The sequence below is a fragment of the Salmo salar genome, chromosome 05 (assembly GCF_965601325.2).
Source record: "Salmo salar chromosome 05, fSalSal1, whole genome shotgun sequence".
Lineage (NCBI taxonomy): Eukaryota > Metazoa > Chordata > Actinopteri > Salmoniformes > Salmonidae > Salmo > Salmo salar.
This window is the reverse complement of record NC_138295.1, coordinates 69364144-69382369: the sequence shown is the minus strand read 5'-3', so window position 1 is coordinate 69382369 and position 18226 is coordinate 69364144. Positions and strand designations below refer to the sequence as shown.

The 18226-nt window shown below is 42.2% G+C and overlaps 1 protein-coding gene across 1 annotated transcript; it reads left to right on the top strand.

Annotated features, from left to right (window-relative positions):
• Positions 1-5029: 5029 nt before the first annotated feature.
• On the top strand, positions 5030-17631 carry LOC123743250 (kielin/chordin-like protein). The gene is made up of 2 exons (XM_045719419.2): positions 5030-5653; positions 15693-17631. Exons 1-2 carry the CDS (start codon positions 5639-5641, stop codon positions 16002-16004), a joined length of 327 nt encoding a protein of 108 aa, XP_045575375.1. The 5' UTR covers positions 5030-5638; the 3' UTR covers positions 16005-17631.
• Positions 17632-18226: the final 595 nt, after the last annotated feature.

Below are 18226 nucleotides of genomic sequence, written 5' to 3'. Positions count from 1 at the left end.
TACTATGTAAATAATCCATTACCTTTGATTCTCTTCATCAGATGTCACTTCCAGGTATCACAGGTCCATAACGAATGTAGTTTTGTTCAAAAAAGCTCATCATTTATGTCCAAAAATCTCTGTCTTGTTAGCACATGATCTAAGCCCGCAGGACTTCACTTCATGAACGAGGGGAAAAAATATATTTATGTTCGTTCAAACATGTCAAACGTTGTATAGCATAAATCATTAGGGCCTTTTTTAACCAGAACATGAATAATATTCAAGGTGGACGAATGCATTCTCTTTTATAACGTATTGGAACGAGGGTACCCAACATGAACTCGCGCGCCAGAGTCTAATCGGCCATCACCGTTCCATGGCTCTTGTTCGGTCAGATCTCACAGTAAAAGACTCAAAACACTTTGTAAAGGCTGGTGACATCTAGTGGAAGCAATAGGAAGTGCCAAAACATTAATCAACCCTTGTGTGTTTCAATGGCATAGGCTTAAAGGTAATTCAACACATCAGGTATCCACTTCCTGTCAGAAAATGTCTCAGGGTTTTGCCTGCCAAATGAGTTCTGTTATACTCACAGACACCATTCAAACAGTTTTAGAAACTTTAGGGTGTTTTCTATCCATATATAATAAGTATATGCATATTCTAGTTACTGGGTAGGATTAGTAACCAGATTAAATCGGGTACGTTTTTTTATCCAGCCGTGAAAATACTGCCCCCTAGCCCCAACAGGTTAAAAGTAATTTCCTCACCATCCTAAATAAGCATGCACCTTTCAAAAAATGTTGAACTAAGAACAGATATAGCCCTTGGTTCACTCCAGACCTGACTGCCCTCGACCAGCACAAAAACATCCTGTGGCAGACTGCAATAGCATCGAATAGTCCCCGCGATATGCAACTGTTCAGGGAAGTCAGGAACCAATACACACAGTCAGTCAGGAAAGCAAAGGCTAGCTTTTCAAACAGAAATGTGCATCCTGTAGCTCTAACTCCAAAAAGTTTTGGGACACATTAAAGTCCATGGAGAACAAGCTGCCCACTGCACTGAGGCTAGGCAACACGGTCACCACCGATAAATACATGATAACCGAAAATGTCAATAAGCATTTCTCTACGGCTGGCCATGCTTTCCTCCTGGCTACCCCAACCCCGGCCAACAGCTCCGCAGCCCCCGCAGCTACTTGCCCGAGCCTCCCCAGCTTCTCCTTCACCCAAATCCAGATCGCAGATGTTCTGAAAGAGCTGCAACACCTGGACCTGTACAAATCAGCTGGGCCAGACAATCTGGACCCTCTCTTTCTAAAATGATCCGCCGAAATTGTTGCAACTCCTATTAGTAGCCTGTTCAACCTCTATCGTCTGAGTTCCCCAAAGATTGGAAAGCTGCCGCGGTCATCCCCCTCTCCAAAAGGGGAAACACTCTAGACCCAAACTGTTATAGACCTATATCCATCCTGCCCTGCCTTTCTAAAATCTTCGAAAGCCAAGTTAACAAACAGATCACCGACCATTTTGAATCCCACCGTACCTTCTCCACTACGCAATCTGGTTTCCGAGCTGGTCATGGGTGCACCTCAGCCACGCTCAAGGTCCTAAATGATATCATAACCGCCATCGATAAAAGACAGTACTGTGCAGCCGTCTTCATCGACCTGGCCAAGGCTTTTGACTCTGTCAATCACCGTATTCTTATCGGTAGACTCAATAGCCTTGGTTTCTCAAATCACTGCCTCACCTGGTTCACCAACTACTTCTCAGATAGAGTTCAGTGTCTCAAATTGGAGGGCCTGTTGTCCGGACCTTTGGCAATCTCTATGGGGGTGCCACAGGGTTCAATTCTCGGGCTGACTCTTCTCTGTATATATCAATGATGTCGCTCTCTATGCTGGTGATTCTCTGATCCACCTCAATGCAGACGACACCGTTCTGTATACATCTGGCCCTTCTTTGGACACTGTGCTAACAAACCTCCAAACGAGCATCAATGCCATACAACACCCCTTCCGTGGCCTCCAACTGCTTATAAAATGCTAGTAAAACTAAAAGCATGCTCTTCAACTGATTGTTCCCTGCACCCGCCCACCCGACTAGCATCACTACTCTGGACGGTTCTGACTTAGAATATGTGGACAACTACGAATACCTAGGTGTCTGGTTAGACTGTAAACTCTCCTTCCAGACTCAAATTAAGCATCTCCAATCCAAAATATAATCTAGAATCGGCTTCCTATTTCGCAACAAAGCCTCCTTCACTCATGCTGCCAAACATACCCTCATAAAACTGACTATCCTACCGATCCTTGACTTCGGCGATGTCATTTACAAAAATAGCCTCCAACACTCTACTCAGCAAATTGGATGTAGTCTCATCGCAGTGCCATCCTTTGTCACCAAAGCCCCATATACTACCCAACATGCTCTCGTTGGCTGGCCCTCGCTACATATTCGTTGCCAAACCCACTGGCTCCAGGTCATCCAAGTCTTTGCTAGGTAAAGCCCCGCATTATATCAACTCACTGGTCACCATAGCAACACCCACCCGTAGCATGCGCTCCAGCAGGTATATTTCACTGGTCATCCCCAAAGCCAACTCCTGCTTTGGCCGCCTTTCCTTCCAGTTCTCTGCTGCCAATGACTGGAACGATTTTCAAAAATTACTGAAGCTAGAATCTTATATCTCCCTCCCTAACATTAAGCATCAGCTGTCAGAGCAGCTTACCGATCACTGTACCTGTACACAGTCCATCTGTAAATAGCACACACAACTACCTCATCCCCATATTGTCATTGTTTTTGTTGCTATTTTGCACCCCAGTATCTCTCCTTGAACATCATCATCATCCATCATCATCTGCACATCTATCACTCCAGTGTTAATGCTAATTTGTAATTATTTCACCTCTATGGCCTATTTATTGCCTTTCCTCCCTAATCTTACTACATTTGCACACACTGTACATAGACCTTTTCTATTGTGTTATTGACTGTACGTTTGTTTATCCCATGTGTAACTCTGCTGTTTTGTCACACTGCTTTGCTTTATCTTGGCCAGGTCGTAGTTGTAAATGAGAACTTGTTCTCATCTCAACTGGCCTACCTGGTTAAATAAAGGTAAAATAAAAAATAACTAAATACCGTTCTTTATCTATTGAAGCCACTAATAGGAGAGAGCGGATGACGACTGACTAACGTCTGCAAATCTGTTGTAAAAACTTAAATACAAAACTCTGAAAACGTATTTGTGTGTGGTTGTTCACTCATTCATACATACATACAGTTGAAGTCGGAAGTTTACATACACTTTGTTTGTCGTTTTTCAACCACTCCACAAATTTCTTGTTAACAAATTATAGTTTTGGCAAGTCGGTTAGGGCATCTACTTTGTGCATGACACAAGTAATTTTTCCAACAATTACAGAAAGAATATTTCACTTAAAATTCACTGTCTCACAATTCCAGTGGTTCAGAAGTTTACATACACTAAGTTGATTGTGCCTTTAAACAGCTTGGAAAATTCCAGAAAATTATGTCATGCTTTAGAAGCTTCTGTTAGGCTAAATTACATAATTTGAGTCAATTGGAGGTGTACCTGTGGATGTATTTCAATGCCTACCTTCAAACTCAGTGCCTCTTGCTTGACATCATGGGAAAATCTAAAGAAATCAGTCAAGACTTCAAAAAAAAAATTGTAGAACTCCACAAGTCTGGATCATCCTTGGGAGCAAATTCCAAATGCCTGAAGGTACCACGTTCATCTGTACAAACAATAGTACTCAAGTATTAACACCATGGGACCACGCAGCCGTCATACCGCTCAGGAAGGAGATGCGTTCTGTCTCCAAGAGATGAACGTACTTTGGTGCAAATCAATCCCAGAACAACAGCAAAGGACCTTGTGAAGATGCTGGAGGAAACAGGTACAAAAGTATCTATATCCACAGTAAAATGAGTCCTATATCGACATAACCTGAAAGGCCGCTCAGCAAGGAAGAAGCCACTGCTCCAAAACCACCATTAAAAAAGGCAGACCAAGGTTTGCAACTGCACATGGGGACAAAGATCGTACTTGTTGGAGAAATGTCCTCTGGTCTGATGAAACAAAAATATAACTGTTTGGCCATAATGACCATCGTTATGTTTGGAGGTAAAAGGGGGAGGCTTGCAAGCCAAAGAACACCATCCCAACCATGAAGCATGGGGGTGGCAGCATCATGTTGTGGAGGTGTTTTGCTGCAGGAGGGACTGGTGCACTTCACAAAATAGATGGCATCATGAGGGAGGAAAATTAGGTGGATATAATGAAGCAACATCTCAAGACATCAGTCAGGAAGTTAAAGCTTGGTTGCAAATGGGTCTTCCAAATGGACAATGACCCCAAGCATACTTCCAAAGTTGTGGCAAAATGGCTTAAGGACAACAAAGTCAAGGTATTGGAGTGGCCATCACAAAGCCCAGATCTAAATCCCATAGAACATTTGTGGGCAGAACTGAAAAAGCGTGTGCGAGCAAGGAGGCCTACAAACCTGACTCAGTTACACCAGCTCTGTCAGAAGGAATGGGCCAAAATTCACCCAATTTATTGCGGGGAGCTTGTGGAAGACTACCTGGAACGTTTGACCCAAGTTAAACAATTTAAAAGCAATCCTACCAAATACTAATTGAGTGTATGTAAACTACCGACCCACTGATGAAGGAAATAAAAGCTGAAATAAATCATTCTCTCTACTTTTATTCTGACATTTCACATTCTTAAAATAAAGTGGTGATCCTAACTGACCTAAAACAGGGATTTTTTACCGGGATTAAATGTCAGGAATTATGAAAAACGTAGTTTAAATGTATTTGGCTAAAGTGTATGTAAACTTCCGACTACAACTGTACCTTCGAAGGGCATTGGTTTGGCTACCAGGGGACTTGTGTGTACCAGCTGGTGGCGCTGTGCACCCAGAATCCGGGCCTGTTGCCGTTCAAGGTGACGATGCAGAATGACCACGGCGGGAGCAAGACCGTGGCCTACACTAAGATTGTCATCTTCACCATCAGCAGGGACTACCCCCTTCAAGGTACTCGTGAGTGTTTCTGTATAGCAGCCTTAAAGTATGGGTCGCGGACCTGTTAATGGTGGGGATCGTGTCAGAGTAAATGTATAATTATTTAATTACTTCATTTGGCTAAGAGCAACTGCGGTCCCTGTTCCGTGCGCTCTCTGCTTAACAGCGGTGTCTGCTCAGTTTGACAGTTGCGCGAGAAGGAGATGCCCGTGTACTTCGCGGTTTACCAGATATTTTTTCTGGAGTTTTCTTGAAGATCACTCCGCGACACACGCTGCAGCGCTGTCGTTCAACAGCAGATGATGCCCTGTAAGCAACTGATTTGTCATTCCCACTCGCCAAATGGACTCATGCTCGAAACAAATTATGACTGAGCTCAACCGTCATGAAAAGCCAAAACACCGATGAGTTTCTCTCTTTCATACAAACTATGAGAATTAACGAGGACCTCCCTCAAAGTGTTTTGTGCGGAGAAGTGCTTAGTAATAAGTCAATCAAAACGAACAAATTCATATAACGACACGTCCTGACCATACATCCACAGTATGACGGTATACCCAGGGAATTCTTTCAGAACAGGACCGAATGCTCCAGGAAACAGTAAGTCAGCTAGCATGGCGTTGTTGTCATTTTATAAAAGGCGATAAGCAGAAATAAGGGAGTACTATATCTCATAGTAGTATATGTGAGTTTCTCTTTGAAACAATCCTCTGGCCTTGTATACAGCTAATAGCTAACGTTAGCCAAAACAAGTTAGCTAGCTACTGATAGTGCAACCCTAAGTAACAGTACAGATGAAGATGAAAAATGATCAGGCCTACTGTAGAATTTCTTGTTGAAAACAAGTCTGTTGGAACCGTTGCTGTTAAAATACAAGTCATTTTTATTCTGAACTGGAATAAACAGTTTGAAGCAAGATATTTTTTGAGGCAAACACACGCAGTATATTCCAGTTCAGAATAAAAATTAATCATATGACCTACTGGACTCAAACAAGGTTCAGAATGTCCACTAACTACCCTTCTATATTGCACACCCTTTAGTTTGTCAATTTTCATCTCACACATTTTTACATGAATTTTTCAAAATGTAACATTTCAATAGCTCCTTGGTGGCTCCACTACAGCAGGAAGTGGTCTCCTGCCTGACAAAGCAGTAGATGTTCTGGTACTGTTTGGCACCACCTACCTATGTCAGTCAGGGTTCTCAACTCAAGATTGCTTAAAAAAACAAGTACAGACCTCAATTAGAGGTCGACCGATTAATTTTTCAGCGCCGATACCGATTATTGGAGGACCAAAAAAGCCGATACTGATTAATCGGCCGATTTCTTTTTTTAAATTTTTTTTTTTATATTTATTTATTTAACATTTAAATTTGTAATTATTTGTATTTTCTTATTTTTTTTTAACTTAATATAATACATCAATAAAATCAATTTTGCCTCAAATAAATAATGAAACATGTTCAATTTGGTTTAAATAATGCAAAAACAAAGTGTTGGAGAAGAAAGTAAAAGTGCAATATGTGCCATGTAAAAAAGCTAACGTTTAAGTTCCTTGCTCAGAACATGAGAACATATGAAAGCGGGTGGTTCCTTTTAACATGAGTCTTCAATATTCCCAGGTAATAAGTTTTAGGTTGTAGTTATTATAGGAATTATAGGACTATTTCTCTCTGTACCATTTGTATTTCATATACCTTTGACTATTGGATGTTCTTATAGGCACTTTAGTATTGCCAGTGTAACAGTATAGCTTCCGTCCCTCCTGGCCCCTACCCGGGCTCGAACCAGGAACACATCGATAACAGCCACCCTCGAAGCATCGTTACCCATCGCTCCACAAAAGCAGCGGCCCTTGCAGAGCAAGGGGAACAACTACTCCAAGTCTCAGAGCGAGTGACGTCACCGATTGAAATGCTATTAGCGCACCCCGCTAACTAGATATCCATTTCACATCGGTTACATAAACAGCTCAATGCTTGAAGCACAGTGAAGAGCTGCTGGCAAACGCATAAAAGTGCTGTTTGAATGAATGCTTACGAGCCTGCTGCTGCCTACCATCGCTCAGTCAGACTGCTCTATCAAATATCAAATCATAGACTTAATTATAACATAATAATACACAGAAATACGAGCAGTTGGTCATTAATATTGTCGAATCCGGAAACGATCATTTCGAAAACAAAACGTTTATTCTTTCAGTGAAATACGGAACCGTTCCGTATTCGGGTGGCATCCCTAAGCCTAAATATTGCTGTTACATTGTACAACCTTCAATGTTATGTCATAATTATGTACAATTCTGGCAAATTAATTATGGTTTTTGTTAGGAATAAATGGACTTCACACAGTTCGCAACGAGCCAGGCGGCCCAAACTGCTGCATATATCCTGACTGCTTGCATGGAACGCAAGAGAAGTGACACAATTTCCCTAATTATAAGAAATTCATGTTAGCAGGCAATATTAACTAAATCTGCAGGTTTAAAAATATATACCTGTGTATTGATTTTAAAGAAAGGCATTGATGTTTATGGTTAGGTTTGGTGCAACGACAGTGCTAAATCATCACGTTTGGCGAAGTTGGCTGTGATTCGATGAGAAATTAACAGGCACCGCATCGATTTTATGCAACTCAGGACACACTAGATAAACTAGTAATATCATCAACCATCTGTAGTTAACTAGTGATTATGTTAAGATTGATTGTTTTTTATAAGATAAGTTTAATGCTAGCTAGCAACTTACCTTGGCTTCTTGCTGCCCTCGCGTAACAGGTAGTCAGCCTGCCACGCAGGCTCCTCGTGGAGTGCAATGTAAGGCAGGTGGTTAGAGCGTTGGACTAGTAACCGGAAGGTTGCAAAAACGAATCCCCGAGCTGAGAAGGTAAAAATCTGTCGTTCTGCCCCTGAACAAGGCAGTTAACCCACCGTTCCTAGGCCGTCATTGAAAATCAGAATGTGTTCTTAACTGACTTGCCTAGTTAAATAAAGGTGTAAAAAAAAAACAAAAAAAAAAACGGCCAAATCGGTGTCCAAAAATACCGATTTCAGATTGTTATGAAAACTTGAAATCGGACTTAATTAATCGGCCATTCCGATTAATCGGGCGACCTCTAGTCTCAATGCTGAGCATGACCTCAATGTTGCACTGTCAAAAACTGAGCCCAGAATAGACATGCTTGCTGAAAACTTCAACCAGTAGTACACCTCTCCTTAGGAACCGAGATAAAGACAGTTTCGGGTTGGATATTCGACAGTTATTCGCCTGTAGTTTTCCTTACCTCCACCAACAGCAGTTAGGGACCGTCAACATAGTGACAAATCAAATTGAAAAAGTTTCAATAGCTATTTAACCATTACTCCTAAAACTTTCAAAATTGGTTCTAGCTAACCCGATGGTACGCACTATTTTAAATTATTTATTTACATTTTTGAATTTCAATAGCTCATTAATCATATGACCTACTGGACTCAAACAAGGTTCAGAATGTCCACTAACTACCCTTCTATATTGCACACCCTTTAGTTTGTCCATTTTCATCTCACACATTTTTACATGAATTTTTCAAAATGTAAAATTTTAATAGGTCCTTGGTCATGTGACCTAGTGACTTCAAACAAGGTTCAGAATGTCCACTCAGTGGGCTTACACATTGCACACCCTTTAGTTTGTCCATTTTCATCTCACATGATTTTACATTAATTTTTCAAAATTTAGAATTTCAATAGCTCCTTGGTCATGTGACCTAATGACCTCAAACAAGGTTCAGAATGTCCACTGAATATGCATTCATATCACACACTCTGATGTTTGACTAATTTCATCTCATGCTATTAGACTTAAATCTGTAAGCTTTACAGGCCATCTACACCAAAAAATTAAATAGTTTTTTACCTAATTGTCACATTACAACTAACCATTCATTATTGAAAATATAACTATCAAACCTGCATTACATATACCCCGCAGCTGAAGGTGTCCTGCTGCATGGTGTGACTTATTTCCCCTCCTTTCCACTTTATGTCCACCCAGTAGTTTTTTTCATGGCAGGATCTTCTCATTTTGGAGTTCTCTCTTTTTTATGTAAACATAATGGAATTCTGATTAGTTATAGGCAAATGAATTCACAGGCCAAATGTGTATGCTGTTTTCCTTATCACTATAACCTAGTAGTAATTTAGTAGTATAGATAATTTCCTTTATGCCTCCTTCTACACACAGCCTAAATTATAGGCATGGAACCATTTACAGGACAATAATAAAAGTAGCATATAGGATCCAACCCTATCACAGAGTGAATAAATGTAGAGCATTTGTAGTGACAGTTTCATCAGTACGTGCTTAAAGAAAGTTATATCACAGATGACAGTGCCCATCAAATCTATGACAATAGAGAATGAATGAATTGTAAGCACCAAAGTGTGTTTGTCAAAATAATATCTGAAAATGTCAGTTGTTGAACATAATACTTCTATTTGCAATAGCAATTTATGATATATGCAGTTGAGGAATATTCCATGTACCAACACTACATGTAGGACGGACATAAGACATTGCCACATATAGTATTTTTTATTTATTTTCTATTTCACCTTTTATTTAACCAGGTAAGCCAGTTGACAACAAGTTCTCATTTACAACTGTGACCTGGCCAAGATAAAGCAAAGCAGTGTGACACAAACAACAACACAGAGTTACAAATGGAGTTACAAATGGAATAAACAAACGTACAGTCAATTAACACAATAGAAAAGTCTATATACAGTGTGTGCAAATTTTATTTATTTTTATTTTTATTTCACCTTTATTTAACCAGGTAGGCAAGTTGAGAACAAGTTCTCATTTACAATTGCGACCTGGCCAAGATAAAGCAAAGCAGTTCGACAACATACAACAACACAGAGTTACACATGGAGTAAAACAAACATACAGTCAATAATACAGTAGAAAAATAAGTCTATATACAATGTGAGCAAATGAGGTGAGATAAGGGAGGTAGGCAAAAAAGGCCATGGTGGCAAAGTAAATACAATATAGCAAGTAAAACACTGGAATGGTAGATTTGTAGTAGAAGAAAGTGCAAAGTAGAAATAAATAATGGGGTGCAAAGGAGCAAAATAAATAAATACAGTAGGGGAAGAGGTAGTTTGGGCTAAATTATAGATGGGCTATGTACAGGTGCAGTGATCTGTGAGCTGCTCTGACAGCTGGTGCTTAAAGCTAGTGAGGGAGATAAGTGTTTCCAGTTTCAGAGATTTTTGTAGTTCGTTCCAGTCATTGGCAGCAGAGAACTGGAAGGAGAGACGGCCAATGGAGGAATTGGCTTTGGGGGTGACCAAAGAGATATACTTGCTGGAGCGCGTGCTACAGGTGGGTGCTGCTATGGTGACCAGTGAGCGGAGATAAGGGGGGACTTTACCTAGCAGGGTCTTGTAGATGACCTGGAGCCAGTGGGTTTGGCGACGATTATGAAGCGAAGGCCAGCCAACGAGAGCGTACAGGTCGCAGTGGTGGGTAGTATATGGGGCTTTGGTGACAAAACGGATGGCTCTGTGATAGACTGCATCCAGTTTGTTGAGTAGGGTATTGGAGGCTATTTTGTAAATGACATTGCCGAAGTCGAGGATCGGTAGGATGGTCAGTTTTACAAGGGTATGTTTGGCAGCATGAGTGAAGGATGCTTTGTTGGATTGGAGATGTTTGATGTGAGTCTGGAAGGAGAGTTCACAGTAACCAGACACCTAGGTATTTGTAGTTGTCCACATATTCTAAGTCAGAACCGTCCAGAGTAGTGATGCTGGACAGGCGGGCAGGTGCAGGCAGCGATCGGTTGAAGAGCATGCATTTAGTTTACTTGTATTTAAGAGCAGTTGGAGGCCACGGAAGGAGAGTTGTATGGCATTGAAGCTCGTCTGGAGGGTTGTTAACACAGTGTCCAAAGAAGGGCCAGAAGTATACAGAATGGTGTCGTTTGTGTAGAGGTGGATCAGAGACTCACCAGCAGCAAGAGCGACATCACGATTGTATACAGAGAAAAGAGTTGGCCCAAGAGTTGAACCCTGTGGCACCCCCATAGAGACTGCCAGAGGTCCGGACAACAGGCCCTCCGATTTGACACACTGAACTCTATCAGAGAAGTAGTTGGTGAACCAGGCGATGCAATCATTTGAGAAACCAAGGCTATTGAGTCTGCCGATGAGGATGTGGTGATTGACAGAGTCGAAAGCTTTGGCCAGGTCAATGAATACGGCAGCACAGTATTGTTTCTTATCGATGGTGGTTACGATATCGTTTAGGACCTTCAGCGTGGCTGAGGTGCACCCATGACCAGCTCTGAAACCAGATTGCATTGCGGAGAAGGTGCGGTGGGATTCGAAATGGTCGGTAATCTGTTTGTTGACTTGGCTTTCGAAGACCTTAGAAAGGCAGGGTAGGATGGATATAGGTATGTAGCAATTTGGGTCAAGAGTGTCCCCTCCTTTGAAGAGGGGATGACAGCAGCTGCTTTCCAATCTATGGGAATCTCAGACGACACGAAAGAGAGGTTGAACAGGCTAGTAATAGGGGTTGCAATAATTTCGGCAGATAATTTTAGAAAGAAAGGGTCCAGATTGTCTAGCCCGGCTGATTTGTAGGGGTCCAGATTTTGCAGCTCTTTCAGAACATCAGCTGAATGGATTTGAGAGAAGGAGAAATGGGGAAGGCTTGGGCGAGTAGCTGTGGGGGGTGCAGTGCTGTTGACTGCAGTAGGGGTAGCCAGGTGGAAAGCATGGCCAGCCGTAGAAAAATGCTTATTGAAATTCTCAATTATAGTGGGTTTATCGGTGGTGACAGAGTTTCCTATCCTCAGTGCAGTGGGTAGCTGGGAGGAGGTGTTCTTATTCTCCATGGACTTTACAATATCCCAGAACTTTTTTGAATTTGTGTTGCAGGAAGCAAATTTGTGCTTGAAAAAGCTAGCCTTGGCTTTTCTAACTGCCTGTGTATATTGGTTTCTAACTTCCCTGAAAAGTTGCATATCACGGGGGCTGTTCGATGCTAATGCAGAACGCCACAGGATGTTTTTGTGTTGCTTAAGGGCAGTCAGGTCTGGGGATCTCTGGATTTATTTATATAGAATGTGAATCAACTCCCATAGTACTGTAAAGACAAGCATCAAAGTAATTCCAATGTTTTTGCAAAGTCTTCTCAACGTCTTGGTTCCAACGCCTCTCATCTGTTCCTGGTTCTAAATTTCTTGAATGGGGTACGCTTATTTAAGATGGCGAGGAAGGCATTTAAAAAAAAATAACAAGGCATCCTCTACTGACGGGATGAGGTCAATATCCTTCCAGGATACCAGGGCCAGGTCGATTAGAAAGGCTTGCTCGCTGAAATGTTTCAGGGAGCGTTTGACAGTGATGAGTGGAGGTCGTTTGACCGCTGACCTATTACGGATGCAGGCAATGAGGCAGTGATCGCTGAGATCTTGGTTGAAAACAGCAGAGGTGTATTTAGAGGGCAAGTTTGTTAGGATGATATCTATGAGGGTGCCAGTGTTTAAGGCTTGAAGTAAGATTAGGGAGGTAAGGCAATAAATAGGCCGTAGTGGGGAAATAATTACAATTTCGCAAATAAACACTGGAGTGATAGATGTGCAGAAGATTAATGTGCAAGTAGAGATACTGGGGTGCAAAGAAAATAAAAAATATAAATAACAATATGGGGATGAGGTAGTTGGATGGGCTATGTACAGGTGCAATGATCTGTAAGCTGCTCTGATAGCTGATGCTTAAATATAGTGAGGAATATATGAGTCTCCAGCTTCAGTGATTTTTGCAATTCATTCCAATCGTTGGCAGCAGAGAACTGGAAGGAAAGGCAGCCAAATGAAGAATTGGCTTTGGGGGTGACGAGTGAAATATACCTGCTGGAGCATGTGCTATGGGTGGGTGCTGCTATGGTGACCAGTGAGCTGAGAGAAGGCGGGGCTTTACCTAACAAGGACTTATAGATGACCTGGAGCCAGTGGGTTTGGCGACGAGTATGAAGCGAGGGCCAGCTAACGAGAGCATACAGGTCGCAGTGGTGGGTAGTATATGGGGCTTTGGTGAGAAAACATGTGGCACTGTGATAGACCGCATCCAATTTGCTGAGTAGAGTGTTGGAGGATATTTTGTAAATGACATTGCCAAAGTCAAGGATCGGTAGGATAGTCAGTTTTACCAGGGTATGTTTGGCAGCGTGAGTGAAGGATGCTTTATTGCAACATAGGAAAACGATTCTAGATTTTATTTTGGATTGGAGATGCTTAATGTGAGTCTGAGGGAGAAGGTGAGTTTACAGTCTAACCAGACACCTAGGTATTTGTAGTTGTTCATATATTCTAAGTCAGAACCGTCCAGAGTAGTGATGCTAGGCAGGCGGGCGGGCAGGTGCGAGCAGCAATGGGTTGAAGAGCATGCATTTACTTTTACTTGCATTTAACCTCTCTCGGGGAGGTGGGACTCTAGCGTTTATTTTGGATGAGAAAAGGCACTTCACAAAGAAAAACAAACAACAGCCAAACAGTCCTGTCAGGTATCCTAACACACTAAACAGAAATTAACCACCCACAAAACCCAAAGGAAAACAGGCTACCCAAGTATGACTCCCAATCAGCGACAACGATGTACAGCTGTCCCTGATTGAGAGCCATACCAGGCCAAAACAAAGAAATACAAAAACATAGAAAAAAGGACATAGAATGCCCACCCCAGCTCACGCCCTGACCAACCAAAATAGAGACATAAAAGGATCTCTAAGGTCAGGGTGTGACACATGAGGCCTACCTGTGCGCCTTCCTTTAAGCACCTCTGTTTGAACACCCTGTCCTTGTTCCATACCACATACAGCCATTTGCGGATCTTTTCAGTGTCCATGTGAAAGATGGTTATTGCGAGGCTGTAACATTTTGTTAACTTAAAAAAAATATATATGTAACACCCATGTAAAATGAAGGTCTGCAAGCTTACACTTAAATTTAGAAAAATTAATGTAAAATCATGTGAGATGAAAATGGACAAACTAAGGGTGTGCAATGTGTAGGCCCACTGAGTGGACATTCTGAACCTTGTTTGAAGTCATTAGGTCACATGACCAAGGAGCTATTGAAATTCTAAATTTTGAAAAATTAATGTCAAATCATGTGAGATGAAAATGGACAAACTAAAAGGGGTGCAATATAGAAGTGTAGCCGGTGGACCTTCTAAACCTTGTTTGAAGTCATTAGGTCACATGACCAAGGAGCTTTTTACATTTTTGTAAAATTCATGTAAAATCTTATGAGATGAAAATGGACAACCTGAAGGGTGTGCAATATAGAAGGGTAGTCAGTGGACATTCTGAACCTTGTTTGAGTCAAGTAGGTCACATGACCAAGGAGCTATTGAAATTCAAATGTAAAAAAAGTTTGTACTTTGTACTAACTAATTCAACTAGGAATACAAATGCTGCTCACATTTCCACATGTGTATTAGATTTGGAAAGTGAATTAATGTCCAAATTGTGAAAATAAGACCTGTGCAATGATGTGTGCAATTTTTCCAACATTATGACACTTATTTGGAGTCTGTGGCTCAAGTGGTTTGAAAGCTATTAAAGTTTGAAAGCGCGAATATCCAACTTGAAACTGTCTTTACCTCGGTTCATTAGGACTGTGTTTTTGTTTTCCAGTCTACATCCGTGTGATTTAAAAAAAAAATATATGTATATATTTTTAATTGAACCTTTTTTATCTAGGCAAGTCAGTTAAGAACAAATCATTATTTACAATGACGGCCTACCCCAGCCAAACCTGGACGACGCTGGGATAATTGTGCACCGCCCTATGGGACTCCCAATCACGTCCAGATGTGATAGAGCCTGGATCAATCCGTTTATTCCAGTTCAGAAAAAAAGATGACTTCTATTTTAACATCAACAGCTCCAACCTAGACTTTCTTTTGACAATAATTTGTACAGTAGGTCTGATAAATTTTTCATAATCTATACTGTTACTTAGGGTTGCACTATCAAAAAGCCTGCGTGTCTGTTCTGTTTGTGTGATGTGATCAATCCGTTTGTTCCAGTTCAGAATGAAAAATGATTTATTGAATTAACAGCAACAGTTCCAACCTAGACAGATGTAAGAGTTAATGTGGGAAAATAAACATGACTAGCTATTTCATTATTTGTTTTTGTCTATATTGCATATGTTTTAGGCGTAAGGGCAATGAAATGTACCAATATGTACGTAAACTTGCATATATTCCTAAGCTTGGGTCCCAGGAAAACACATAATTTCTCATTTGGGTCCCAGGCTGAAAAAGTTTAAGAACCCCTGCTGTATAGGGACAGAATGTATGGGGGGGTTGTATATTTACAGGAATTTATAATTATGTTAGTTAGTATTTTAAGACTCTTGGTATTTAACACTAAGTGGTGGTTTATTTTCCCCCACGTGTTAAATTCTACCACACATGGTGATGTTACAGCTGTTTAAGCATTCAAGTCCTTAATCCTTGCGGATTTAATGAAATTAACATTTAATTGGGAATTACTCTGGATTAGTGAACAATGGAAAAATATTAAATCTATAGGCTCCCATATAATTCTCCTTTCTCTTTCGTCTCAGTTGGATGATCAGCTTGTGTCCCTGCCCCTGGGCCTGAACAGTCAGCTGATGGTGTTCTGCAGTGGCCAAAGGGCGGTGGTGAAGACTGCTGTGGGCATCACGTTGACCTTTGACTGGCACAGCACGGTGCACGTCAAACTCCCCAGCCCCTACCAGGGGGCAGTCTGCGGCCTGTGTGGCAACTACAACGCCATGCCCCAGGACGACCTCACTATGCGGGACAGTCATCCCGCACCTGATGCCACCTGGCTGGGTGAGAACTGGCGGGTGGCCCTTGTGCCTGGCTGCTCCTCTGGATGCCATTGGACATAATGCCAGTCCTGCTCTGACGCAGAGAAGAACATGTACAGCTCCCGCTGTGGCATCATAGCAGACAAGGCCGGCCCCTTCAAAGAGTGCCATGGCGATGTGGACCCCGCTCCGTACCTGGAGGACAGTTTTCGAGGCCTGTTATAATCATGATTACTAAGGGTCGGTGCGCGACGCGGTAGCAGCCTACGTCGCTGCCTGTCAGAGCAAAGGGGTGACCGTCCATTCCTGAAGGAGCGAGTGCTTCTGTCGTGAGTCAGAGTTACTTTGTTACCTTACATCATATATAAGGTTTAGCGCACATTTTTATCCAAAGCCATGTCCCCCTCGCTAAAGAAGTTTCTAACCTTGGGTCTTTTCCTGGTTAAATAAAGGTTACTTAGTCATGCATGCATACATTTTTTGTATGGCTGGTCCCAGGAATCAAACCCACAATCCTGTTACAAGCGCCATTCTCCAACAACGGAGCCATGATGTAATAAAATTAACTGTTAACATATAGCTTTAATATTCCACATTATGGCTTCTACAAATGTTTGCATAATTTCCAATCTTCAATGAAACAAATTGTGTATATACTTTTTTTCACACCTAATCGGAGTAGGTGTGCTTCTTCTTGAGCCACTCCTTTGTTGCCTTGGCCGTGTGTTTTGGGTCATTGTCATGCTGGAATACCCATCCACGACCCATTTTCAATGCCCTGGCTGAGGGAAGGAGGTTCTCACCCAAGATTTGACGGTACATGGCCCCGTCCATCGTCCCTTTGATGCGGTGAAGTTGTCCTGTCCCCTTAGCAGAAAAACACCCCCAAAGCATAATGTTTCCACCTCCATGTTTGACATTTACATTTTACATTTTAGTCATTTAGCAGACGCTCTTATCCAGAGCGACTTACAGTAGTGAATACATTCATTTCAATTTCATGCATTTTTTTTTGTACTGGCCCCCCGTGGGAATCGAACCCACAACCCTCGCGTTGCACACACCATGCTGGCGTCACAAACACCATACTCTACCAACTGAGCCACAGGGAAGGCGGTGGGGATGGTGTTCTTGGGGTCATAGGCAGCATTCCTCCTCCTCCAAACACGGCGAGTTGAGTTGATGCCAAAGAGCTCCATTTTGGTCTCATCTGACCACAACACTTTCACCAGTTGTCCTCTGAATAATTCAGATGTTCATTGGCAAACTTCAGACAGGCATGTATATGTACTTTCTTGAGCAGGGGGACCTTGCGGGCGCTGCAGGGTTTCAGTCCTTCACGGCGTAGTGTGTTACCAATTGTTTTCTTGGTGACTATGGTCCCAGCTGCCTTGAGATCATTGACAAGATCCTCCCGTGTAGTTCTGGGCTGATTCCTCACCGTTCTCATGCTCATTGCAACTCCACGAGGTGAGATCTTGCATGGAGCCCCAGGCTGAGGGAGATTGACAGTTCTTCTGTGTTTCTTCCATTTGCGAATAATCGCACCAACTGTTGTCACCTTCTCACCAAGCTGCTTGGCGATGGTCTTGTAGCCCATTCCAGCCTTGTGTATGTCTACAATCTTGTCCCTGACATCCTTGGAGAGCTCTTTGGTCTTGGCCATGGTGGAGAGTTTGGAATCTGATTGATTGATTGCTTCTGTGGACAGGTGTCTTTTATACAGGTAACAAACTGAGATTAGGAGCACTCCCTTTAAGAGTGTGCTCCTAATCTCAGCTCGTTACCTGTATAAAAGACACCTGGGAGCCAGAAATCTTTCAGATTGAGAGGGGGTCAAATACTTATTTCCCTCATTAAAATGCAAATCAATTTATAACATTTTTGACATGCGTTTTTCTGGATATTTTTGTTGTTATTCTGTCTCTCACTGTTCAGATAAACCTACCATTAAAATTATAGACTGATCATTTCTTTGTCAGTGGGCAAACGTACAAAATCAGCAGGGGATCAAATACTTGTTTCCCTCACTGTATAGCCTCTGTGCCCCAGGCTGCCTTGCCACTTGTGTAAGCCTCTCCACATGTCACCAGTCCTGTTCTGAGGGCTGCCAGTGTGACAAAGGCTACCTGCTGAGTGGTGACGCCTGCGTACCGTGGCCCAGTGCGGCTGCTCTTACGGGGGGCACTACTACAGGAAGAGGGAGACCTTCTACCCCCAGGGTCTGAAACAGTGTACCTGTGGGGAGAACGGAGCAGTCTCCTACCAGAAGGCCAAGTGTGGTGCCGGGGAGGCCTGTAAGG